General features: G+C 39.4%; 1 protein-coding gene across 1 annotated transcript; it reads left to right on the forward strand.

Annotated features, from left to right (window-relative positions):
- The first annotated feature begins 8997 nt into the window (after positions 1–8997).
- On the forward strand, positions 8998–27829 carry DGKE (diacylglycerol kinase epsilon). Its single transcript, XM_060134698.1, has 10 exons — positions 8998–9116; positions 9659–10135; positions 17539–17698; positions 19482–19601; positions 21688–21831; positions 22076–22233; positions 22611–22662; positions 23750–23863; positions 24908–24979; positions 27647–27829. Exons 2-10 carry the CDS (start codon positions 9681–9683, stop codon positions 27827–27829), a joined length of 1458 nt encoding a protein of 485 aa, XP_059990681.1. The 5' UTR covers positions 8998–9116; positions 9659–9680.
- Positions 27830–27856: the final 27 nt, after the last annotated feature.

Consider the following 27856-nt stretch of genomic DNA (forward strand, 5'->3'; position numbering starts at 1 on the left):
GAAGCATTTTGGTTTTTTATGTGCATTGTCAAGTTTTTTATTCCTCTTGTTCTTTGTGGTTGGAACAAACACTAACTGCATTGTTTTGTTATATCAAATAAACATCTTCTATGGACCAGAAAAAAAATTTATACCTAGCTAGAAATTTCTAATGTATCCAATGTAAATTCAGTACAAAAGTATTTTTTAATTTGGTAACTGCTGTCCATATCAGCACTGTCCAATAAAATCATAATGTAAGTTATGGATGCAAGCCACATAAGTTAAATGTTTCTAGTAGCCACATTTTTTAATAGTAAAAAAACAGGTAAAATTTTTTAAATTATATTTTATTTAACATGAAATACACAAAATATTGTTTCAACATGTAATCAAGATAAAGTACTAATCAGATATTTTACATTCTTTTTTTTTGTACCAAGTCTTTAAAACCTGGTGTGTATTTTATACTTGCACATTTCAAGTGCTCAGTAACCACATGTGGCTAGTGGCTACCACACTGAACAGTGTAGGTCCAGATTCTTCCATCTCTCATGCCACTACCAGAGTCTAGGCTACTGCTACTTCTCACCCAGCCTCCTGCACCAGGCTCCCAACTGGTCTCCCAGCTTCCCTCCCTGTTTGCTTCAATCCATTCTCCATGCAGCAGTAATGATGGTCCTCTTAAAACAGAAATACAAAATATAAATTGGACCTCATCACTTCCCTGCTTACGAGTCTTTCTTTATCTTCCCACTGGGTTCAGAACAGAATCAGAAACCCTACCGTGCACTACAGGACACTGTGTTACCTGGGACTGTGTTTTTTTCCAACCCCACTCCAATCGCACCCCTCCAGCTCATGCCAATCCAGTTACACTTCGTTACTTTCAATTTAACAAGCTCTTTCCCGCCGAGGATCTTTGCACATGCTCTTCCTCCCTCTTTTAATGACTGGATTCTTCTCAGTCTTCAGGTTTCAATTTGTCGTTTCTCTTGCTCAAGCAAGCCTGTCTTTACCAGCATACTTAATGAAGGTTCCCTGCCACCCCACAACCACCATGACTCTCTACCTCACAGCACTTCCCGTAATGGGTAAATGTTGTCTTTGTTTACTTTTTAAAATCTGTCTCCTCCACTGGACCGTAACCTCTAGGTAAGCTTATGTTACAGTTTTTTTTTAATATTGTTTCTAATATTCTCCATTTATTTATTTGTTTGTTTGTTTTCAGCTGTATTGGGTGTTTGTTGCTGCGCGCAGGCTTTCTCTAGTTGTGGCGAGCTGGGGCTACTCTTAGTTGCGGTGTGCAGGCTTCTCATTGTGGTGGCTTCTCTTGTTGTGGAGCACAGGCTCTAGCCGGGGGGGCTTCAGTAGTTGTGGCTCGCGGGCCCTTAGAGCGCAGGCTCAGTAGGTGTGGCACACGGGCTTAGTTGCTCCGTGGCATGTAGGATCTTCCCAGACCAGGGATTGAATCCATGTCCCCTGCATTGGCAGGCAGATTCTTAACCACTGCACCACCAAGGAAGTCCCGTGTTACTTTTCTAATTTAAAAAAAAAAAGAGAGAGAGAGAGAGAAAGAAAAGGGAACCTTGGGTGGACAGGAGAAGTGAGACTGGAGAAAGCCTGTATCCCACCCTGGGATGCTGGTTCAAGGTCTCAGGTGGAGAGGGCCCCTCAGGTGTGATAGTCGCAGGGTCATTCAAATGCCTTTCAGGTGGGCTCTGGAGATATCATCTCAAAAGGGGGAACTATAGAAAAACTGAAAGAGCAAGGTAACCTGATTGTGAGTGTCACTCTGGTGGGGAGAATTCTCTTCTACCTGCCTATGCTCCTTCCTAGGCAAAGTGTAAGCCAGATCAATTAGGTGAGTCAACAGGGCTCACAGTAGAAGACACAATTCCCAAAAAATCCACAAGGTGGCAGAGTAGAGAGAAGAACCTGGGATAACAAAGGTCAGGGGAAAGACACTTCAGGCCACCAACATTCACCATTCCAGAAGTTGCCAAGAATACCAGGGAATCCACTGGAGGTGGAGAGAGGTGGCACTGCAGTGCCTCAGACTATTTTCCTAGGATTTTAATTGATCTGAAGGTCCCCATCAGATACTGAGACACGGGAAAGCTACATTACCAATTTGACAACATTTAAGAATATATAAAGGAAGAGTGCTACCACCCATATCACACCACCCTGACATAACTGATATTTTCATTCATGTGGGTTTCCCATCTCTTTTAAAAAGAAATCCTTAAATGTTTAAAGATCAGTGATAAAGCCGACACCATCAAGTTCTCAACACCATCACACTGCATACTCTTTCAATAGGATAAGACAGTGATTTCAAATTCTGTGAGCTAAAGAAACTTCAGAAACAAGGGAACATCTTTTTTTTTTTTTTCCTATAGAAAGCTGCTGAATCTGTCTCAAGAGAATTATAACGTGTCCACATTCTTTAGGCCCAGAGCCAATAAAATAAATTCTAACATTCCTTTTTGCAGTTGTTTTCTTTTTTATTATTAGTTTTTTTGGCTCCCTTTCCCACTAGACTATAAACTCTACATTTTTACCATGTACATATAATTGTTGTATACTATTCATAACAGTACCTCCATAAATCTCATGTGTACCTACCCACACATTAATTTATAGGCACACTGTGTGGGCAGATGTTAGGTTTGGGTTAGGCAGATTGAATTATTAGCACCAGTTCTTCACCATCACCAGTGCACCTCTATGCTCTTCACCATATGACTTTGCAGTCCTGCCCCTTAACTTTGGGCCCAACCACGTGACTTGCTCTGGACAATGGGATGGTAGCAGACATGACACAAACAGAGGCAGGAAATGTGTTTGCAGAGTTAGGGGTACCCTCTTGCATTTTGCAGCCATTGCTACAAAAAGAGCTTCCCCCAGACAGCTGCCATCCTTCAAGCTAGGTCTCAGAATTAACTCCCATGAAAAGTGTCTGCATAGATGTACAGCCTCCAGCAGACCCACCCAGGCCAGTCCAGCCTCACTCAGCTGACCTCCAGCTACCACCACCTGTAGCAGAGCCTCCCATTAACCTGCGGACCCTTAAGAGTAAATGATTATTTCAAGCCACTGAGCTAGGAGCACTTTGTTACACAGCACTACTCTGACAACAGATAACTGATACAGGGGGTATAATGGGATGGTCAGTGTGTCCAAATCTGGGTGCTTTGGGGTCTAAGTTAATAATAGGGTCCTGCCAGATACTTCATTCAAAAGTGAATGAATATCTGCTGTGTGGGCTGAGTGATATAATGGTCCAGATTGTGGGCTGCAGAGTTATCAATAGAGCTGGGCTTGAATCCTGGCTCTGAAACTTATTATCTGTGCCACACTGAAGCTGTGTGACATTGGGCACATTTCTTTACTATCCAAGTCACTGTTTACTCACTATTAAAAAATAATAATTATTATAATAAAACTTATATCTTAAGGTGTTTTGAGACTTAAAAGAGAAAGTGTATGTAAAGTACTTGACAGATATGGTAACTAATACCTGGAAACTATTACTGTTTTATTATTCCTCCTTCTCTGTGAAATCACTCTTCTTTATACTTGCACACCCTCCCCATTCTCAGACACATGATAGAAAGCCTGTAAAAAAATTTTTAATGACCAAATTGATATCGAGATTAACCAAACACATCTTAAGATAATTTTATATACTGTTGAAATAAAAATACATCTTTATTAGAAAATAAAATATGGCCCCTTTTAAGTGTCAGTTGCTTTCCCCTGCTCTGTCTCTACACCCCACGCCCTGAGTTTCCTTTCACGTGTCCTCAGTCCTGCTACACAAACACACACCTTCCTCTCTGGAGCAGCAATACAATGGTAAGACGGTTTAGCCTTGGACAGGGCCCTTTCTGGCCTGCTGCATGCTTCCCCGAGCAGGCTATAATTTCTGCTCTGGGCCAGGACGTTGGCCTCAACTTACATCTGCCCAGCAGGTAAGGATGGCCAAGGTCTCACCAGGTCCCTGACAGCTATTGCCAGGCTTCTCTCCAGCCTAAACGGGAATGACCATGGCACTGGCAAAGGTGTAGGAATGTAAGATGGTACAAATAAACACAAGAGGGATGGAGCATGGACTGAATAACTCGTGAAACCACCTCTAAGGCTACTGTTATATTTCATCGAGGAAAATGGCTAAGGCTGTAACTGTAAGAGAAAAGCTCCAATTCTTCTGGAGAAAAAAATACTGAAATATGTGTTGTTTTTCTCTGTGGGATTTCAGTTGGGGTGACAAGCTTGAGGGATTAAGAGATACTCTAGCAGCGGTTCTCAAATCTCAAGGTGCCTAAGAGTCACCGGGAGGATCATCAGACATCTGAGAAAGCCTCTGACACGGAAGATGAAGACAAAAGAAACTACAGGAAAAAGCAACTTGAGGCAATCACAGATCAGGCAAGGAGAGGAAGGAAGAAAATATCTAACAGTATCCTCCGAGAGATGAGAGAAAAATTTTGCTCCCATGAAGCATGAATAGGATGCTATAAAAAAAGTAAGACTCAGAAAACAAATCAACAAAAAAGTTCTTAGAAATTAAAAACTCAATAAAAAGATGCAAAAATAAAGCTATGAAAATCTTTTAGAATATTAGAGCAAAAATGAGAGATTAAAAAAAAAACTGAGAAAAAAATGTTTACACAGAGGACATTTATCCAAAGTATTTGTAAACTTATGTCCACACAAAAACCTGTACACAGATGTGTCTAGGAGCTTTACTCATAATTGCCAAAACTTGGAAGCTACCAAGATGTCCTTCAGAGGTAAATGGATAAATAAACTGTGGTCCATCCAGACAATGGAATATTATTCAGCACTAAAAAGAAATGAGCTATCAAACCATGAAAAGACATGGAGGAAACTTAAATGCACGTTCCTAAGTGAAAGAAGCCAATCTGAAAAGGCTACACACAGTATGAGTCCAATGATATGACATTCTAGAAAAGGTAAACCTATGGAGACAGTAAAAGGATCAGTGGTTACCAGGGGTGAGGGTCTGGGGAGAAAGGAATAAGCAGAACCCAGATGATTTGTGGGCACTGTAATATCCTGTGTGACACTATAATAGTGGATACATGTCATTACACATTTGTCCAAACCCACAGAATGTACACCACCAAGAGTGAACTCTAATGCAAACTATGGACTTTGGGTGATGATGCTGTGTCAATGTAGGTTTATGGATTGTAGCAAACACGCCACTCTGGTTCAGGATGTGGATAATTTTTCTGTACTTTCTGCTCCATTTTGCTGTGAATCTAAAACTGCTCTAAAAAATAAAGTCTATTTTAAAAAGAGAGAGAAGAGGGAGGGGGTATGGGGATATATGTATGCATATAGCTGATTCACTTTGTTATACAGCAGAAACTAACACAATATTGTAAAGCAATTATACGCCAATAAAAATGTTAAACAAATAAATTAATTAAATAAAAATAAAAAGAGAGAGAACGGTCTAGGAGGTCCAACATCCAGGTAACAAAAGTTTCAAAAAGAACACAGAAAATAGAGAGGAGGAAATCAACAAAGTAATTCCAGAACTGAAGGACATGAGCTTCTAGACTGAAAGGGTCCAGAAAACCTGGCAAAATACATGAAAACAGACTCACACCAAGGCACATCTTTGTGAAATTTCAGAACACTGGAGAAAAAGCGAAGATTCTACAAGTTTCAGGAAAGCAAAAACAACTTGCATTCTTGGGATCAGGAATAAGAGTAACGTCAGACATCTCTACAGCAACACTAAAAGCAAGCAGAAATGGAGAACTGTCTTTAATGATGTGAAGGAAAATTATCTCCAACTTGGAATTCTACATGCAGATAAATAATCAGGTATGGAGGGTGGAACAGAGACATTTGTAGACACCATGCAAGGACTCAAAAATAAGCTCAAAATGGATTAAAGACCTAAATGTAAGGCCAGAAACTATAAACTCTTAGAGGAAAACATAGGCAGAACACTACATGACATAAATCACAGCAAGATCCTTTTTGACCCACCTCCTAGAGAAATGGAAGTAAAAACAAAAATAAACAAATGGCACCTAATGAAAATTCAAAGCTTTTGCACAGCAAAGGAAACCATAAACAAGACCAAAAGACAACCCTCAGAATGGGAGAAAATATTTGCAAATGAAGCAACTGACAAAGGATTATTCTCCAAAATTTATAAGCAGCTCATGCAGTTCAATAACAAAAAAACAAACAACCCAATCCAAAAATGGGCAGAAGACCTAAATAGACATTTCTCCAAAGAAGATATACAGACTGCCAACAAACACATGAAAGAATGCTCAACATCATTAATCATTAGAGAAATGCAAATCAAAACTACAATGAGATATCATCTTACACCAGTCAGAATGGCCATCATCAAAAAATCTAGAAACAATAAATGCTGGAGAGGGTGTGGAGAAAAGGGAACACTCTTGCACTGCTGGTGGGAATGTGAATTGGTACAGCCACTATGGAGAACAGTATGGAGGTTCCTTAAAAAACTACAAATAGAACTACCAAATGACCCAGCAATCCCACTACTGGGCATATACCCTAAGAAAACCATAATTCAAAAAGAGTCATGTACCAAAATGTTCATTGCAGCTCTATTTACAATAGCCCGGAGATGGAAACAACCTAAGTGTCCATCATCGGATGAATGGATAAAGAAGATGTGGCACATATATACAATGGAATATTACTCAGCCATAAAAAGAAACGAAATTGAGTTATTTGTAGTGAGGTGGATGGACCTAGAGTCTGTCATACATAGTGAAGTAAGTCCGAAAGAGAAAGACAAATACCATATGCTAACACATATATATGGAATTTAAGAAAAAAAATGTCATGAAGAACCTAGGGGTAAGACAGGAGTAAAGACACAGACCCACTAGAGAATGGACTTGACGATATGCGGAGGGGGAAGGGTGAGCTGTGACAAAGTGAGAGAGAGGCATGGACATATATACACTACCAAATGTAAGGTAGATAGCTAGTGGGAAGCAGCCGCATAGCACAGGGAGATCAGCTCGGTGCTTTGTGACCGCCTGGAGGGGTGGGATAGGGAGGGTGGGAGGAAGGGAGACACAAGAGGGAAGAGATATGGGAACATATGTATAACTGATTCACTTTGTTATAAAGCAGAAACTAACACACCATTGTAAAGCAATTATACTCTAATAAAGATGTAAAAAAATATATATATATGCTTCCCCTGTACCCTTGCTCTAAAAGCTACTGAAGGATGTGCTCCACAAAAACTAGAGAATTCACCAAGAAAGGGGAAATCACAGGACCTAGGAAACAAGGTGCAAACAGGAGCGCGGTGAAGGGGATCCCGGATGACCTCTGTGTTCTGACATCGGGGGCAGGCGGTCCAGTTGCTTCTAATATTTTAGAAACAACTTAAATAGCCAACAACGGAGTTAAGGTTACATAAACTGTGAACTGTATTCATAGAATGGAATATTATGCAACCATTAAATATAAATTTATAAAAACATGTAAAGGATATTTTGTCATGTTAAATGAAAAATGAGCTAGATAGAGAATATATCTACCATATGATCAAAATTATGTGTACAAAAAAGTTATCCATTGTTTCCATAGAAAATAATGGAAGAAAATAGGCCAAAATGTTCAAACATAGAGTGTCTTTGAGGTGAGAGATGGATGATTCTTTTCTTCCTTTATATTTTTCTGTATTTCCCAAATGTTCTATAATGGGAATGGGGAGGGGGAATCCTCACTTTTTAAAAGTATATTCTTTTGTTACGTTTCCAAATCTAAACTAATTTAAGGGCTCTGCCTCAACTAGGAGTCATAAAAGACAACGATATTTCCATACACATGAAGGCTATCAGAGCGGAAGGGAAGCTTTAGAGATCTCATCCACTGTCCCATGTGGCAGATGAGGAACGTGAGGCCCAGAGAGATGAACAGACAAGCACAGGAAGATACAATTAGATGTGTGAGGGCAGGAATCTGATCCCAGGCCTCATAATGCCATCTAACTGCTCTTCCCATTTCACCACATGCCCTCCCTCAATCTTCACAATCCAGGTTATTAAATGTTTCAGCATTGCCACTCCAAGTGTGGCCTGGGAACCATCAACATTAGACCAGTTATTAGAAATGAAGACTCTCAGTCCTCATCCCTGAAAAAGGAAATAAGAATCTGCTTTTTAACAAGACAGTCCAGGGCACAGTTTCTCAGAGAAGTAACAAAATAAGAGAAATTCTCTCTTTGATGGTTTAGATTGAAGCAACTTCGGTGACGAAGTTAAAACAAAGTGATCTCAGCCCCAACACTGGGTTTGTGACAACAATCATGTACCTCTGTTTTCCTCATCTGTAAAATGGGGATGATAAATTTAGCATGGCGCGTGGTAGTGCAGAGATTGAAGCTGGGGTGCAGTAAGCCATTACAAACAGGGCTAATAAATCCTTCTTGTTAGGCATGTTTCAACAGTCCTGGCACTCTGGGAGAGCTGGGGCTCTTCGCACAGTGCTTCGCACATAGTAAGCCCTCAGCTTTCTGTTTAGTAAGTAGCGGGAGCGCAGATGACAGCTACCAATTTTTTACTTGGATTGTCCTGTTCTATCAGAACATAACACTCTCAAAACTGCCAGTTTTCTCCCTTACAACTTTCAAAACTGCGCCAGCTCCCACCTCCACCAGTGAGGCTGGAAGTCACAGAAAAGGTTAATTTATACTGTGTAAATCATTCATGCTACAACTCTCGCTGATTACAGACTCAGAAGACTCAACCATCCATCCTCTGTAACGCCCCCACCTAATTGTTACTCCGCCCACTGTTCTCCCTAAGCCACGCCCACGGGGGCCGCCCTTCCCATCCTGCTCCTCCTCCTCCTCCCCCTCCCCAAGGCCCTGCCGCCGCAGGCCTCTCGGCCTTCCGGTCGCATATTACACTCAGTCCAGCCGCCGAGCTCTAGCCGCAGGCCCCGCCCTCGCCCGCGGCTCCAGTGGACCCGGGCAGCTCCAGTGGCGTCCGCACGACCCCGCAGGCCTCCTGGTGGCGCGAGGGTGCGAGGAAGGCCCGAAACCTGGCCCCGGGAGCCGCGCCACCGCCCCAGACTAGGTAGGGCCGGAGGGGCGGGTGGGGCCGGGGCCCTGGCCCCCGAGGCCTCGCGAGAGGGGCGGGGCCGCGCGGTGGGCGGGGGCGGGCCTGAGGGAGGCCGCGCGGGCCCAGGAGCTGCAGTACGCGTATATTTGCTGGGTGTGGGCTAATGGTTACGGGCGCTAGCAGGCTCCGTGCGGCCCACGCGCGCTGTCGCGCCCAAAGAGTGGGCGCCGCACTGGCCTTCCCGTGGGGGCAGCCTGTACATTGTGATTGCGCCTTTCCCGGTGCCGGACGAGGTGAGGAGGCGGTGGCCGGGCCCAAGGAGAAGGGAGGGGACGGAGCGTGACAGCCCTGGGCGCCGCCCCCTCGGCGCCGCAGGTCCGCGGCGCGGCCACCCGGAGGCACTGGGGTCGCGCCGCGGGGAAGACGGCGCGCGTGCCCCTCCTTGGAGAGAGCGGAGCCACCTGGGCCGACGGCGCTTTTGGGATCCCCTGAAAGGCAGGAAGGAGGGCGGGACGGGGACAGCGAGCCCGAGGTGGACCCGCCCGTGTCTCTCCTAGTTAGAAATAGACCTTGGGGAAGATGGAAGGGGAGAAGCGGCCGGCGCCTTACGAGGGCCTGTTTGCGGACGGGCACCTGGTCCTGTGGACGCTGTGCTCGGTGCTGCTGCCCGTGTTCATCACCTTCTGGTGCAGCCTCCAGCGGTCGCGCCGGCAGCTGCACCGCAGGGACATCTTCCGCAAGAGCAAGCATGGGTGGCGCGACACGGACCTGTTCAGCCATCCCACCTACTGCTGCGTGTGCGCGCAGCACATCCTGCAGGGCGCCTTCTGCGACTGCTGCGGGCTGCGCGTGGACGAGGGCTGCCTCAAGAAGGCCGACAAGCGCTTTCACTGCAAGGAGATCATGCTCAAGAATGACAGCAAGGCCTTGGACGCCATGCACCACCACTGGATCCGGGGCAACGTGCCCCTGTGCAGTTACTGTGTGGTTTGCAAGCAGCAATGCGGCAGTCAACCCAAGCTCTGCGATTACAGGTACGGCCTTTGTGGGTACTGATTGTCCCACAATGCTTGGAGGGAGTCAGGATTTCAAAGAGTGGGCGTAGCAGCCTGCTTTGATCTCCACAAATGGCCTCAACTGCCCACTTAGAGGACACAAGCTAATAAATAGCCCTGGTATTATATACAGTGAGGCAGCTTTGCAATAGTCATTTGCCTCGTTGATTCATCTAGCCTACACTCCTTAGCCAACTTGCCCTTTTGGGTAATAAAACTTGGCTCTTAACTTTCATCCAGAGGTCTCTAAGTGCCACATACTTTATGGCCACTGTATGTTATATTTTAGCTTTTGTTTCTATTGTTTAGCTCCATTTTGCATGAGAAAAAATGAAGTATGAACAAATTAACTTTTCCCTAGAGTCTCAAAACTGATTCATCCTGGGTGTTGTGTTATGAATGTACAATGAAAACAAGTGTCATTCCAGAGGAGCACTTTAAGTATCTTTTCTAATCTATATTCGGTGCTATAGTGAAATACACTGCAAAAGAACACTCCTTTTGCCAGATGGTGTTTCAGGACCTGTAGCATCTTAGACAAGTGACTTTGATTAATCCAAGAATATTTTAATCGCTTTTAAATACACACTGGACAACACATTTGTGTTCTTAAATGTTGTCTGAAAATAGGTGAAGATGTCCTTTCCTCATGTTAGAGGTTGGTAATAAAAGGGGATGCTGCTTTGCAGATTATCTGTTCTAACTCATTTGAGAGAATTTGATAGTTCAGAGAAATTTACTCAGTGGTAAAGTAGAACTGGCATCCTGGATTTCTAACCCCCAGTACAGGGTTAGGAATACTAACCCCTAGCCTCTTCTCTGCCTTAAGTCTGGACATCTTCATTGTGATGGGTTTTGTTTCTGACAAGTTGAAAAGTCCCTAAACATATTTAAGAACAGAAATAGAAAGCTGGCATGAGATAGCAAGTTACTTTTTTGATTATATTTTGTTTATTTTATTTAAAAATCCTTTTTTTAATTAGCATGAGCATTGTTATATCAACAATTATTTTTAAATCTTATTTTAAATAATTTTATACTTAAGATTTAGACTTTAAAAGTTACCAAAATATATACTTTAAACAACTACAGAGATTTATAACCATTTTTACTTGATATCTTTCAAATTTAGATGTCTTTTTGGCATCAGTGAGAGCTAGGTTACCAGTGTCTTTTAAAAAATTTCATAATTGTCTCCCTAGTTAAGCTTCAGTCTTGGAGAATTGGGATTAGTTGGAAAGAAGGCATGAATTGAATATTGTTTTATTTCCTTCCCTTCTTTGTGTCTGTGCAGAATTAGATTAAAATGGCTTCTATAAATATCTTAACTGCATTTCATATACTCCTTAACAAATAATCATAATGCTCTGATTCTCCAACCAAATGATCTTTCTAGAAATGCATATCTGATTGGGGTTTCTGCTCTGTTTAAAACGCTTCAATTACCCCCATCACTTAAAGTGATGGTCTTTCAGTGTTAACTCCAAGTGCTTAACGTGGTATACAAGGTCCTCGTGCTCTCTGGACCCTGCCTGCCTGTCTAGTCTTATCTACCACCATCTGCATTAAACTTTATGCACCAGCAACATCAGGCTGGTTGTGGTTTCCTTTAAATACCCTTTTCATACTACCCTTTTTTTTCTCGAGGCTTAAGTATCCTCCTCCTGGCTAGCTTCTAGGCATCCTTCAAAGATTTTTTTTTTTTAATTTATTTGGCTGTGCTGTGTCTTAGTTGCGGCATGCAGGATCTAGTTCCCTGACCAGGGGTCGAACCCTGGCCCCCTGCATTGAAAGTGCAGAGTCTTAACCACTGGACCACGAGGGAAGTCCCTCTAGGCATCCTAATGACTCATCTTGTGCCCTTTACTCCAGGAACACTTCCCTAATCTACTCACCCCTGCCCCCAATTTTTCCTTCTTAATGATGACATCATATCCTATATCTCAGTAGTTCTCAAAGTAAGGTCCCCAGACCAGCAGCATCAGTATCACTTGGAAACTTGTTACAAATGCAAATTCTAACACAGATTTAGATTTACACACTAAATAAAATATTTGTATTTAATACAAAATAAAATGTTTACAGTATTTGAGACATACTTAGACCAAAAATTGTTTGTTGTTTATCTGTAATTCACATTTAACTGAGCATCTTCTATTTTTCCTGGCAGTGTTAGCCCCAGTCCAGACACACTGAATCAGAAACTTGGGCTGGCAACCAACAATCTTTGCCTAACAGGCCCTGCAGATAATTCTAAAGTTTAAGAACCACTGCTATATTTATGTACTTCTTAAACATGAGCCTCTGTCCTTAATTTTGTGTTCCCTCCTTTGAGCACAGTGAACATGGCAGTGAAAGGTCTCCTTTTCTGCCTTAGCTTGTTCTTACTGGTTACTGAGCAGTCTGTTCCCAGCATGCTGGAACTCCTCACCCATGGTAAAAATGGTTCCTGTATAATTTAGGAAGTGTTTATCATTCCCAGGAGAAGAGAGCACAGTGTCCTGAAGTAGTATGTATTTTATAATATTCTGATTTATTTTAGCAGATAATTTTATGCAGGATTACAGTCTGCTGTAACCTTCTGTAGGAATGAGATATTTTGGAAAAAGGAACAGAATAAATATTTACAACCTTTAAACACAGACCAGACTGTCCCTCTCTGGATTTTATCCAGCCCTGGGGAGGGCTCCTTCTGTGCCTGCGTCACATTCTTGGGAAGTCTAAGATTTCAAGTGAACTGTGAAGACTGTTCAACAAGGTCGCATTTTGAAGGGCCATGTGACAGGTGGTAACTGATTTTAAAGGCTACAGAATAAGTGACAAAGGACTTTTCATTTATACTCACTGTCATTATTCAGTTTTCACATATTAAGCATATATTTTGTGCCAGGCACTGTGCTGGATCCTGTTTTCCCTGTAGGCTTCTTTCTTTTCTGTGTTTTCCTGCCTCTGCCCCAACCACGGCAGAGTATGTCTGCACCTAGTATCACCTTATCACTGCTCCCCACACTTCTTTTGTTTCTTCTAACCTCTATTCTGACTAAAATAGGAAATCAGGTTCTATTTTTAAGTATTCATTATGTTTATTGAGTAAACCTTTGTTCCTTATAGTGTTCTGTCTCTCATTAAGAAAACTTTTTGGTTTATATTGTATTTTTATTTATAAAAACCTTTATAAAACGCTTTTTTATTTATTAAAAAACCTTTTATTTATAAGGCCTTTTCTTCATTACGCCCCCCTCCACACACACACACACACACACACACACACACACACACACAGTGATTAATAAAACAGGCTTCTGACTCTTGGAAGGTAATTACATTGGCAGCTTTACTCTAGGCTTTGATCTTAAACTTTATGATTCTGGATTCTAATGTTTATTCATTTCATTAATTATCTGAAACAATGAAAGGATACCAAATTATCTTCTGGAGCAGAGGTGAGCATACTTTTTCTATAAAGAGCCAAACTAAGTATTTCAGGCTTTGCAGACCATATGGTCTGTTATAATTACTTCACTCTACCGTCCATCATAGTACAAAACTAGCAACAGACAGCACATAAATGAATGGCGTAGCTATATTCCAATAAAACTTATTCACAGAATTAGGAGGCAGATGTATTTGTAGTTTGCCAACCCCATTCTAGTGTGAATTTCATAGATGACCATCTCAGCTTCACATATAATTCTGTTGCCTCTTCCAGCATACTAAAGAAGAGAGCTATTGTGAACAGGTAACTTTAGAGAAGACTTTTTTTTTTTTTAATAAAACAGTCATACCCCTGCACAAGAATGGCACATAGGGTAATGTTCTGTGTCTTCATAAGGATAAGTTACATAATTATGTTTACTTGTCAAAACTCAGCAGATGTACATATTTGTACATTTCATCGTATATAAATTTTACATTGAAAGAAAAAACCTATAAACAAATAGTGAACTCAAGGTAATGATATGCCTGCTTGCTGAGGTGTTTAAGAGATATTCTAATGTCTGCGATTTATGTTTAATGCACCAAAAATAAAATAGATTAATGGATAGAAATGAAACAAAGCAATTACAGTTAATATATTAATGTTGGAATATAGGTGGTAGGCTTACCTGTGTTCCTGTAAAAAAAATTTTTTTACTGCAAAAACACTTAAAAAAGCAAGGAACTAATAAGAACCTACTGTATAGCACAGGGAACTCCACTCAGTACTACTCTGTAATGGCCTATATGGGAAAAGAATCTAAAAAAGAGTGGATATATGTATAACTGATTCACTTTGCTGTACACCTGAAACTAACACAACATTGGAAATCAACTATACTCCAATAAAAATTAAATTGTGTGTGTGTGTGTGTGTGTGTGTGTGTGTGTGTGTGTATAAAAGCAAGGAGACTATCATTGTGTTTTGGAAATACTTGCTGAAGTATTGAAAGGTCAAATCTCATAATGTCCATAATTTACTTTCAAATGATTTAGCAAAATATGAGTTTATTTTGAAAGAGAGAAAGAAAATGTGGGAGAAAATGTTACTTAAGAATCAGAGTTAAGGGTTGGTTTAAGGGTATTCATTTTGCTATTCTTTTGACTTCTGTGTAGGTTTAAAATTTTTCAAAATAAAAAGTTGGGGAAAGAATAAAGATCATAAACAATCACTCAAAGACATGACTGCTAAAACTAAGTATCAAGACATTATTAGTAATGTCTTATTTTCCCATCAGGTTTGAAATCTAGGTCAAATAAAATACCAATTACAAAATATATATCGAGAACAGGTCTCGATTTTGATTGTGGTATTTCTCAGGAAAAATATAAAGCTGAATAAGGAGTAAGTATTTTGGCTTTACCTTTACAGAGCAAAGGCTGATAATAGCCATCACCTTGGTTAAGAGTCTTTTCTGAAATTTATGAGAACTTATTAAATGATAAAGGTGTCACAAATCAGTGGGATAGAAAAGATTACTTTATAAATCATGCTAGGACATGTGCTCTTTGAGGAAATAAAAGTTGACTCTTCATATCACACTCTATACCAAAATAACTCCAGATGGATTGAAGCAGGAATTCTTACTTCATAGATAGATAAGGTTCCAGGAAGCCTGACACTTACATGAGCTTCTCAGTGGAATCTGTAGCCCCAGAAGGTTAAGAAGCACTGAATTAAAGGCATAAATATGAAAACAAGTGTGAGGGGGGAATAGCTATAGGCAAATATCTAATTTGGAAAGGTAAAGGACTTCAGAGCATGAAAGCATTTAAATAAACCACAAAGGGAAATACAGATCTGTCTAGCAAAAAATAAACTAAAGTACATTAAAAGGTAAATTTAAGAGAAAACTGAAATGTTTGCAATAACTATGACAGAAAAGAAGTTGATATCCTATATAAATTAAAAGTACATGCAGTTATTAAAACCTAGTAAAAGATGAATATAGACCATGAATCAATTCACAAAAAATTATGATATATCCATGTGATATGATATTAATATTCTTAACAAACCATGTTTTTTAAAAAATACTTAATGGCATAGGACAGAATTCATGATACAATTTCCAAAGAAAAGTACGGTCCAGATATATATATAAAAATACATCATATCCCTAACCTGAAAAATAAGCATATAGGGACTGTAAAACTGAGAATAAATACATCAAAAAGTTAAGAGTAACTGTCTCTGGATGACTTTTATGTCTTTCTGTATTTTCTAAATTCTAAAGCATAAGCCAATATCATCTAAAATACAGTTTTAAAAATTTATACAAGTAGTTCATGAATACATACTGGTGTTTAGAAACTCAAGCAATACCAAAGAACATAGAGTAAAAAGAGAATGTTCTTCTCATCCCTCGGTCCCATTTTTCTTCCCAGAGGAAACCATTGTGAAATAATTCAGTGGGTTTCCTTTCAGGTTATTTTCAGTAATAATATACTAGTTTAAAGTTAACGGTAGAGCAGTAGGTGGAGGTGGTATACTTTGGCTGCATTAGCAGTCTGTCGTCGTTTCTCAAGCTTAGGTTGAAAGCAAGTGTTAACAGGGTTATCATGCAAGTTAATGTACAGTTTTCCCTTTAACAGATCCTGCAGATAATTGTAATTTGGGCAGTAAATAGGATTCTTGAGTTAATAGCAGTAATTACTTGATAAAACTGAACATCCAGCTGAAAAAAAACTTTAGAAGTCCAAGAGAGTTGACCTTGGGGTGAAAGAGTTTTTATCCTCTTTTTATTTTTAATTAATTTATTTAATTATAACCATTGTTTTCTGTTGACCTGTTTTTGTCTGTACAGTCAGATTTGCCTTATCTGTGAGTGGATTAAATACTTAGTAGATTAATAATAGAAACCCAGGACCTTTGCCAGCACTATTCTCTGCTTGTTTCATGCACGCATTCAAATGTAGAGGCAAATTAGAACATAAATATCTGTCTGTACTTCAGATGCAAACATATAGATTAGTTTCATATTAACTGCCAATAAGAAGTTGACTATTTTACTATATTTGCTAAAGTGTTCACAGATGGTTGTAAGTCAGGCGGTTTTCACACTGGACCCTGAGGAACTCTTTTAAGGACCCAGGCCAATGGGGCATTTAAGCTGAAGGCCTTTAGGCCTCACGAACCTATTCCAGCCAAAGCACAAATCGATAGTACACAAAACCATTGTTCTAGACCAGCTTTGTTTATGTGGCTTATATCTACTAATATTTACCACGTTGTAAATTAAAACTGAGAAATTGTTTAAATATTCATTTTAAAAATAACAATAATGGTAACAAAATATTTTTGTGAAAATTTAGTGAGAAGATTGGCATCGTTTTACTTTTTTGGTACATTTCTTTGGTGTGGAAGTCAGCTAGCGCCTCCTATCTACTTCTGCATTCAGTCTGTTGATTTAGCACATATCATATAGCTTCCGGAAAACTCCACCGTATATTTTGGATAGAATGAAGGTGAAATAACATATTATTATTCAAATGATTTTAACCTCAGACACACCCTGAAAGGATCTTCCCCAGACCGCACTTTAAGAACCACTGTTAGATTAAACTGTCAAGTATGCTCAAAGTTTATTGTTCTAGGGACTTCCCTGGTGGTCCAGTGGTTATAACTCTGCACTTCTACTGCAGGGGGCACGGTTTTGATCCCTGGTCAGGGATCTAAGATCCCACATGCCGCATGGCCCCTCCAAAAAAAAAGGGCATTAAAATAAAAGTTTATTGCTCTATTTTCACTGTGCAGATACAATTATAAATTTTTTATTTGCCAGATTTTTTCATTGGTGATGAAATTACTATTTGTTTTTTTTTTTGACAAAAATGATTGGTTTGCAGATGAGTAAGATTGTGGTTTAAAGTTAATTATTGTCTTTGTTTTTTCCTTCCCTCAGGTGCATTTGGTGTCAGAAAACAGTACATGATGAGTGTATGAAAAATAGCTTAAAGAATGAACAGTGTGATTTTGGAGAATTCAAAAACCTCATCATTCCACCAAGTTATTTAACCTCCATTAATCAGATGCGTAAAGACAAAAAAACAGATTATGCAATGGTAATCAGAGTTTACTTTTCCTTATGTAACTAATTTCCAAAATGTTATTTAAGTCAGTGTATGAAACACAACTGTGTGTGTGAGAAGAATCATTATGGTAAAAGCCATAATGCCCTACCCACTTGCTAAAGATGTGCCGCAAATTTTGGCGCTTGAGTTCTTTCAGGTCTGAAGGGAAATTGGAATATGTTATATTAGTGGATCCTAAATCACTGAGTCCAAATCACTTGAGGAGCTTTTTAAAAATACAGACTTCTGAGCCCACCTCCATCACCATGTTTGATTTAGTAGATGTAGGGTAAGTCCCAGGAATCTGTATTTTGTTTAAGTCCTCAGATGATTCTGATGAACAGTCGGATTTGGGATTCATGATTATTGTCAGTGAAAAGAAAACAGATTTTCCTCACACGTTGTTCTAAAAGAATTTTTTCGTTTGGAACCTCACGTAGGGGCCTGGAGATAAGTTTATGTTGCACGTTAGATGCTCCCACAGATAATGGTGAGCATTAAAGCTGTTGACAATACTTGGCAGTATGTATGTGTATGAAAATTGGTACAAACATCTTTCAGTCTTCATGTAGTTCTGAAGGAAAAACTGTAAAATCTGCATTTATTTCCTGCTTGAATGTCCCAGAGTAGTTAAACTATTTCATTCTAAAACTAAATTGTGTTTTTTCCAAGTTCGGAGTTTATATCTTAAATGTCATCTTTGTCAATATTCCTGCAAAGGAAAGAGGGATGTTAAAATTTAAAACATGTTTAATGTTGTTGTGATACTTTTTTTTAAATGGACAACGCTTATGTATCTGGATTCAATCTGAGATCATAGGGGATGAGAATCACTAAGTAAAACCGTGGAACATCTTCATTAATGTTATATCCACAAGGAGAAGGGGAGGGGAAAGAAGTGGTTAGATTAGAGAAACATTAATTTCATTTGACTTTGGGCTTTGTACAGTTCTGGATTCTTGAATCTATTTCTGAATATCCCATTAAAAAAAAAAAAGCTTGAAAATTAGAATTCATCCAGAAAAGGACAGTCAGGGTTAAGAGAGCAGAGAAGATCAATGTCCATTCTATGAAGGGTTGAAACGTGTTGCCTGGGAGACAAGACTAATAAACAATATAATGCTTAAGGTGTTTGAACACAAGAGTTATATGGAAGAACAAATGAAATTATTCCTTGCCTCAGGAATCAAAAGTAGAACAATGGGGCTTCCCTGGTGGCACAGTGGTTGAGAGTCCCCCTGCTGATATGGGGGACACGGGTTCGTGCCCCGGTCCAGGAGGATCCCACATGCCGCGGAGCAGCTGGGCCCGTGAGCCATGGCCACTGAGCCTGCGCGTCCGGAGCCTGTGCTCCGCAACGGGAGAGGCCACAACAGTGAGAGGCCCACGTACCGCAAAAAAAAAAAAAAAAGTAGAACAATTAAAGTTATTGAAAGACAGATTTTTAACTCAATTTAAGTCAGAACTTTCTAATAATTTGATTTAGTAGTGGAATGGGCCGCCTTGTTAGTGAATTCCTTCTTACACGAGTATCCAAGTGTATACTGGATGACTTATCTAGAATAATGTAGAAGAGAATTATATATTAAGCAGAAATTAGTTCATTTCTAAGGAACTTCACCATTCTTAGAATTGTTTGATTTTTATATTGTATCGATTGGGATAGTTGTTCTCTCAGCAAATTTACAGCACTGTTGTTATTAAGAAATGAAAACACTTATTGCTCACCATCTTTGAGATATTAAGGTCTTTTCACTCACATTAATTTTTTTAGCTAGCATCTAAGCTTGGAAAGCAGTGGACTCCATTAATAATCCTGGCCAACTCTCGTAGTGGAACTAATATGGGAGAAGGACTGCTGGGAGAATTCAGGATCCTCCTCAATCCCGTACAGGTAACCAAAGAGAAAACCTTCCTTTCTGTATTAATCTTTTCATTTTTAGTTTTACGTTTCCCGTAAATTGTAATGGCTGTTAATGCTTGAAACCAGTAATCATCTGATTGTAGGGAAGAATAATAATTATGAAAGTATTGAGCCATTCACATATGTGGAGAAAGAGGGGTTCTCATGGTGGGGATGTAAAATGCTGCAGCAACTTTAGAAAACACTTGGACAATTTCTTAAAAAGTCAAACAGGGACTTCCCTGGTGGTCCAGTGGCTAAGGCTCCATGCTCCCAGTGTAGGTGGCCCAGGTTCGATCCCTGGTCAGGGAACTAGATCCCACATGCCACAGCTGAAAGATCCCACACACCGCAACTAAAGATCCAACAACGCCACAATGAAGATCCTGCATGTGGCAACGAAGATCCCGCGTGCCACAGCTAAGACCCAGCGCAGCCAAATAAATAAATAGATATTTTTTTAAAACAAGAAAGTCAAACATAAATTTACCGTACCCCCTAGAACTTCTAGGAATCTACCCAAGGGAAACAAAAACATATATCCCACAAACACTTTTATGCAAATGTTCATAGCACCATAATTCATAATAGCCAGAAAGTGAAAATACCCCACTGTCCATCAGTCGGTGGCTGGATAAAACAAAATGTGATATACCCATATGAACAGAATATTCAGTGATAAAAAGGAACTACTGATACATACATACATACTACAATAAATGAACCTCAAAAACATGCTGAGTGAAAGAAGCCCAATGCAGGGGACCCATATTGTATGATTCCATTTATATGACATGTTCAGAAAGGGTAAATCTATAGAAACAGAGAGTAAAACAGTGATTGCTGGAAATTGGGAGTAATTGCACACCAACATTTTTAAATGTAAGAATAAAAGACTCAGACCATTAAGATTGAGCTGACATGCTAGCGGCTTCTATTTTGAAAAACTAAACAACTCATTGTGCAACAATCATAAATGCAGTAACTTTTCTTTCTAATTTGTAATTTTCCCTTTCAACATTACACAACTTAAGGAAATATAAAAATAATTTTAAAAGGAAAGAGAAAGGGGAGTTCCCTGGCTGTCCATTTGTTAGGACTCGGCACTTTCACTGCCGTGGCCTGGGGTTCAATCCCTGTTCAGGGAACTAAGATCCTGCAAATCACGTGGCGCAGCCAAAATAAATAAATGAATAAAATTTTAAAATAAAAGGAAAGAAAATCACCTGCATTATCTCCACACAAATACATCAGTTGTTTCCAGTTGTCCATGTTCTTTCCATGAATTGTCTGTGCATTTACATATTAGCATTTTGTAACAATAATCTAGGTAGAAGTTTACATTCTGTTTTCTTTACCTAAAAGTATATTTTTCCATGTTGCAACATAGTCCTCATAATTGTGTATGAAATGACTAAGAAATAATCAAATGGATATATCTATATCCAGTCTCCTGCTGTTGGAGGTCAAGTTTCTCTCTAAGGTTGTGCCATTATAAATAATGCCACACTAAATATCTTTACACACAGGACATTTTTGTCTTTTGAAATATTTTCCTAGATCATTTACAGAATTATAGGTATCAAGGATCCTTTCACCTTTATGTTATTTTATGCATATTGCAGAATTGTTTTCCAGAAATTGGTACTAACTTGCACTAGTAATAGAGTTTTTGAATCCAGTATAAAATATGAAGCACTAGTTAAAGGTGAACTTAGCACAGCCTGGCTTTATGTGAACAGCAAAGAGGCAGTATTGTATAGTGGATAAACTACAGGATTGAATTTGTATGTCAGCACCTAATTATCAGAGGAAGCGTAGGCAAGTTATTTAACCTTCCTGTGCCTCCATTTCCTGGACAGTAGAATGAGGTTTACTCGTGCTTTGTAGGGTCAGCATTGGGATGATCCACAGTGAATACAGTCTGGCATAGTGCCTGGCATATTGTTAAAGATAAACGCATTGTAGCCAGTATTGTTATTTATGCATATCTATGTACTCACCTAGAAGGAAATTATCCTCACAGATGGATGACAGTGTTGGATAAAATAATTTTTTCCTTTTCTTTCACGTCTAGGTTTTTGATGTTACTAAAACTCCCCCTGTCAAAGCCCTGCAACTTTGTACTCTTCTTCCCTATTACTCAGCTCGAGTCCTTGTTTGTGGAGGGGATGGGACTGTGGGCTGGGTCCTGGATGCAGTTGATGAAATGAAGATTAAGGTATCCATCTTTAAGACCTACTTGCCTTTCACAGAAGCACTTCTAAGATAACTATACAGTATTGGTGCTTATATTTTTTATTATGCAGATGAATATTAGAAGACATTGCCAATTTTAAATATTGTGATTGAGCAGTTATTATTATATTTGTATCTTTATTGCTTTGGCTTTAAATTTTACCAAATACTATTACCCTACAAATAGTCTGAAGAGAAAAATCAAAAATATATCTTCTATATTGTAGGGACAAGAGAAATACATTCCACAAGTTGCAGTCTTGCCTCTGGGAACAGGCAACGATCTATCTAATACCTTGGGTTGGGGTACAGGCTATGCGGGAGAAATCCCAGTTGCACAAGTCTTAAGAAACGTGATGGAAGCAGATGGAGTTAAACTAGATAGGTAAGTTATACTTCCCCCCAAAAGTAGATTTCTTGAGCTTTGGGAATATTGTTTGGATTATAAATGAAAACTTGTGTAGTTATAAATTTAAATGTAATTTAAAGGTAAAAAACTATGTTAGTTGTACTTATACATGGATACTGGTGTTTTATTTTGTTGCTGTATATTTTGTTGTTAGGTAAGGACTGAAGTCATAAATTAGGCTGAGTACTCATTTCAAAACTTACATACTCACTTAAATGTGCTTATTTCTCCAAATGCTATTTTAATAGAACAACCTCGTCTACCAGGTGTCCAGAGTTGATTGGTAATAATTATAGTTAATTGGCAGTTAATTTGGTAATAAATACTGGTTCTTTTTTTAACTTCTGTTTTAGATGGAAAGTTCAAGTAACAAATAAAGGATACTACAACTTAAGAAAACTCAAGGTACGTTTTTAGGGCTGCAGTTTCGAGTGGTCTCAACAAGCATGATGGAGTGCTTCCATTGTGGTGCTGTAGTGGGACACAGCGACAGGTCCTTATCTCTAGGGAGCTGGTTATGAAATAGGCTGGGGGTGTGCCTGGTTCTGCCCTGGTAGATCAGGCTGGAAATATTTCAGGGGAAGTGACCTGGGAGTTGGTCCTTAAAATTTAAATACAATTTAGATCAACAGAGAAAGGAACAAAAGGCTTCCCAGGTAGAGGAAATAGAGACGAGAGGATGCACATCATGGTTAGTAAATAGCAATACAGAGATAGCAGATCTGTATTTTTAAAAAGATACTCTGGAGATAGTGTGAAAATAGCTTAGAAACCTGCACTATGACCCAAAACAAGGGAATCTTCGGATGAGGACAATTCAGAGACGCTTTAGAGGCGGAATTGATCGAGACTCGGCGGCTGATTGGTATCAGGGGAAGCGAGAAAAAACGTTACTGCCAGATTTCTAGTTTTTATGACGGGATGTATAGCAGTGACATTAACCAGGATAAGAAAAATAGAGTTTCAGGTTTGAATAGGAAGAAAATGCGTTAAGATTTTGGGCATGTCACCCTTGAGTCTGTGGCCCACTGAACAAGAAGTCAGAAATGCAAGCTTACTGCTCAGGAAGAAGATTAAGTGCAGCTAGGTTGAGGGGATCCAGGCTGGATTGGGAAGTAAGATAAGTTAAGCGGGGACCAATAGCCTGATTGAGACTGAAAAAGCTGAGAGCCTGAGAGTTGCAGTGGAAGTAAAAAGCAAATGTAATGGGAACACAGGAGTGGAAAGCCTGGGTGCAAAGTAGAGCCATTTAGATGTAGCATATTAACCAGAAATGGAAAGTGAAATTTATATCTTATAGGATCAACCTTTGAACTGAAGCTTTATCTCTGGAAACGTCACTGGATAGCATAAAATAACTCTACGCAAAAAGTGAATGCAGAAAGTACTTAATTTTCATAAAGAACACAAAGACTAAGATTTACATATTTATTATATAACACAGGCTTGGATGGAAGCATAATCTGTTGCTTATTTTTACCCTTTTCCACAGGAATTCACAATGAACAACTATTTTTCTGTTGGACCTGATGCTCTTATGGCCCTCAATTTTCACGCTCATCGTGAGAAGGCACCATCTCTGTTTTCTAGCAGAATTCTTAATAAGGTGTGTTGGATAAAATAACCTTTCCTGCTTATCACCTAAGGTACAGTAAAAATCAATAGTTCAATTATATCTAGCACTCTTTCAACTAGATTGAGATAGAACTAACTTATGGAAACATTTACCTGTTTTGTTTTATGTAAGACTGTCAAATTAGATCCTTAAATGTATTAAAGTATTTCATAACCACGACCAAATTTTTTTAACTCAGAGTTGGGATGTTTTACAGCATATTTCGCTTAGATGCCAACTAAATGGAATATATGAGAGCTTATCTTACTTAAATGGCAAGTAGAATTGGAAATAAATTTAGGCAGGATAAATTTTTGGTGAAGTCATTAATGGAAAACTAGATTCCATTGGCCTGAAAAGACTCTAAAAGGCAGATGAGGTAAGAAAAGGAGCCGTTTGTTTACTGCACTTTTAACTGGGATCATCTCTGGTTTCTAGTACAATTGATTCCTTTGGTGGAAGTTTTGTCTTGGAATCTTTTTAATGACTTTTGGTGATTGAGCAATAGGATGCAAAAAATAGATACAAAACAGTTTTGTTCCTGGTTCTGTTTTACAAATATTTCAAATTTACAAATAGCTCTCTTTTATTAATATAGTTACTAAGGCAATAAGAATTGCTGTTTATACAGTTGCTAATTAACATCTCAGTGCTTCCATCAACCTTTCTGTATTCAAAAGTGATTATAAAATGTTTGCTAGACTTACCTGTGTTACTTTCATTAAGTAATCTGAAGTACTAGGAAAAGGTGGAATTTTCTAATTTTAACACAGTATTTCTTTATAAGGTGTACCTTTTTGGATAAACTGGGAGAAAACAGCATTTAAGCACAAACCACCCCATCCTACATTCCCCTGAAAAAATGGGCTAATTAAACTCAGAAGTAATGGTGCCCCTTCTTCCATCTGTATCTAGTCCACTCTCTGGATACATGACTCAACCATCACATCAGGGAGCTTTGGTTCAGTGTCTTTTTCTTGCTTACAGGGTTTCTTAGATTGCTTTAATATCATATTTTCTGTCCATTTCTCATAGGCTGTTTACTTATTTTATGGAACCAAAGATTGTTTAGTGCAAGAATGTAAAGATTTGAATAAAAAAGTTGAGGTAAGCTTTTTTTTTACATCTTTATTGGAGTATAATTGCTTTACAATGGTGTGTTAGTTTCAACTTTATAACAAAGTGAATCAGTTATACATGTACATATGTTCCCATATCTCTTCCCTCTTGCATCTCCCTCCCTCCCACCCTCCCTATCCCACCCCTCCAGGCTGTCACAAAGCACCGAGCTGATCTCCCTGTGCTATGCGACTGCTTCCCACTAGCTATCTAACTTATGTTTGGTAGTGTATATATGTAAGCTTTTAAACTTTTAGGTGGTCTCCGGATTATGAACTTTTTTTTAATGAAAACGGTGAACCTTCTATAAACATATTTTGCTAACACATAGGGAGTATTTATTGTGTACCAGACACTTTACTAAGTGCTTTATACACATTTTCCCACTGAATTCTCACTACAGCCTGTAAGGCAGGTACTATTATATTCCCATCTCGCAGAAAACTATTTGAAATTAAATAACTTGCCCACATTCACAAAGTGCCCAAGGATATAGGTAACCAGGATTTGAACCCGGGATTATGTAACTCCAGAGTCTGTTACATAGACAGACTCTGAACGGCGTCCATGTGAGTTCTCTGACACAGTGCCTAACTCATCATGTACTCAGAGGAAGTTTAAGTCCAAAGTTTAACTCCTATTATGGTTGTGATGTGTCTCTCTTACATACTAAAGCAAAATAGAAATGTATGAGCAATAAAGATAGGATATTCATGATTGCTTATTGCTACAGCACCCCTGACATCACGATATGGCAAAGTTTTATATGTATTTCTTGCTTGCTTCAGAAAAGAATCTGTAATGGTTAATAGCAATGGCAAAGACATTAATACAGAGAAACCTAGAACTACTAAAATAAGTAAAAAGGGGGACTTCCTCCACAGTCCAGTGGTTAAGACTCCACACTTCCACTGCAGTGGGCGTGGGTTTGATCCCTGGTTGGGGAACCAAGATCTCACATACCATAGCTCAGCCAAAAAAAAAAAAAAGTAAGAAGGGAAGAGCCAAACAATAAACAACTTAGGGAAAGAGTGAAAAAAGAGCCAAGAGGGAGGAGCCTGACTGTATACTCACCAGGGAAGGCTGCTGCGGTGAGGTAGACGCTGAGCTCACGGCACGGGAGGAATGGCGAGGGTTGCCGTAAAAAATGTTGCCTTCTGCTTTATCATATTTCCTTTTTCCTGGGCTTTGATAGCAGGGGTAGAGTGAAGCATACAAGGTAGCACTTTTTTTTTTTTTTGGTCTAATAGTTTATTTATACAAAAATTATTTGTGAAACCACCTACAAAATGCCAGGCACTGTTCTAGGTACTAGCTGTACAGTGATAAATCCCTCGGTCTCACTAAGTTTACAGTCTGGAGAGAAGAAAGACATTTAAATCATATTGCAATATGGCATGAGAAGTGATCTGATAAGAAAAATATGCGGTCTTAGAGGAATATTTAAGAGCAGTACATAACCCAGGGACTGGAAACTGTCTAGGGAAAGTGACTGACAAGGAAGTCTTTCTGGAAGAAGTGACAAGCTGCCGTCTGCAAATTAAATAAAACTTAGCTAAGTGAAGAGAGGTGAAAATTATTCTAGGCTTAGAACAGCATGTGTGGAGGCCCAGAGACAAGAGAGAACGTGACATATTTGAGTGTGTTCAAGCTGGACCATAGCTTGCGGGAGAGAAAGGGATAAGAGAGCTGAGGCTGGAGAGATGGACAGAGGCCAAGATCACAGAGGAACTTGTGACTTGTTAAGGAAGTTGGATTTCATCATGAGCACTGAGTCAAGCCATTGAAGGGATGTAATAAGGGGATAAGTGTCAATCTAACCAATCTTTGAGAGATGAGTAAGAGGACAGTAAAGCTAGAGAAACGATGGGCTGCTGGACTAGGGTACTGTCAGGAATGATGGAGAAGGATGGATACTTAGAAGAAGCAGCATCAGTTGTTTTTAGTGATTAATTGGTATGGAGGGTAAAGGCACAGAAGTCAAAGATAATTCCCAGGTTTCTGGTTAGGCTGCGGCATTGGGGGCGGGGGAGTGCTACTCTTTCTTGGCAAAGTAGATTAGGTGCCACAGTCAGTTGGCAGTGTTTTGTGGGCAGTTAGATTTATAGATCTAGCCCAGTTCACTTTCCTGGACAAGCAAAATAGAGCCATCAGCACAGAGGTGGCAATTAGCAAGATAGAAGTGGCTCAGATTTCAATCCAGAGTGTGTAGAGAAGAGAAAGGAGCCCAGTACCTAGCTATGTGGAATGCCCTCAACGTGAGGTTGGGAGTAGTGACTGAGGAGGAACATCCAGAGAAGTAGTCTGGTTCCCAGAAAGCAAAGGAGGAGAATAATTCAGGAAAAGAGGAAGGGGTCAACAGTGTGAGGTGCTCTTAAAACAGCAAGTTAGATAAAACCTGAAAATATAAGGGGATTCAACAAAAAAGGATTTCTTTGATGACCTTGGTTTTAGAAATTTTCATTTGTTATAATTCATTTATTACAGTAAACATTGAACAGGTGAGAAAGGCCAGGTAACCTGGAGTGAGGAGTAGCAAGCAGTCTTCCTACCAGCTGTCACATCTTATGTGTATGAAAATGGATGGGAATTCTAAGTGAGTATGTCTGGCAGTAGCATACCCTGAAGTAACTTACTCCTTGTATTTCTTTAAAGCTAGAGCTGGATGGTGAGCGAGTAGAACTGCCGAATTTGGAAGGTATTATCGTTCTGAACATTGGCTACTGGGGCGGTGGCTGCAGACTGTGGGAAGGGATGGGAGATGAGACTTACCCTCTAGCCAGGTATGTACATTTGCAAGTGATTTTTTATGTCACTGGTTTCTGTCATTCTTTGTAGACTTTTAACATTTTCCCCACAGATTTT

The sequence above is a fragment of the Lagenorhynchus albirostris genome, chromosome 20 (assembly GCF_949774975.1).
Source record: "Lagenorhynchus albirostris chromosome 20, mLagAlb1.1, whole genome shotgun sequence".
NCBI lineage: Eukaryota > Metazoa > Chordata > Mammalia > Artiodactyla > Delphinidae > Lagenorhynchus > Lagenorhynchus albirostris.

What these genes read in the sequence shown, in the direction of transcription:
- DGKE (XM_060134698.1), top strand. Translation starts at nt 9,681, where the DNA reads ATGGAAGGGGAGAAGCGGCCGGCGCCTTACGAGGGCCTGTTTGCGGAC. An exon ending in AAAAAACAGATTATGCAATG is followed by an intron (nt 17,699 to 19,481) that starts GTAATCAGAGTT and finishes TAATTTTTTTAG; the next exon opens with CTAGCATCTAAGCTTGGAAA. An exon ending in TTGATGAAATGAAGATTAAG is followed by an intron (nt 21,832 to 22,075) that starts GTATCCATCTTT and finishes TCTATATTGTAG; the next exon opens with GGACAAGAGAAATACATTCC.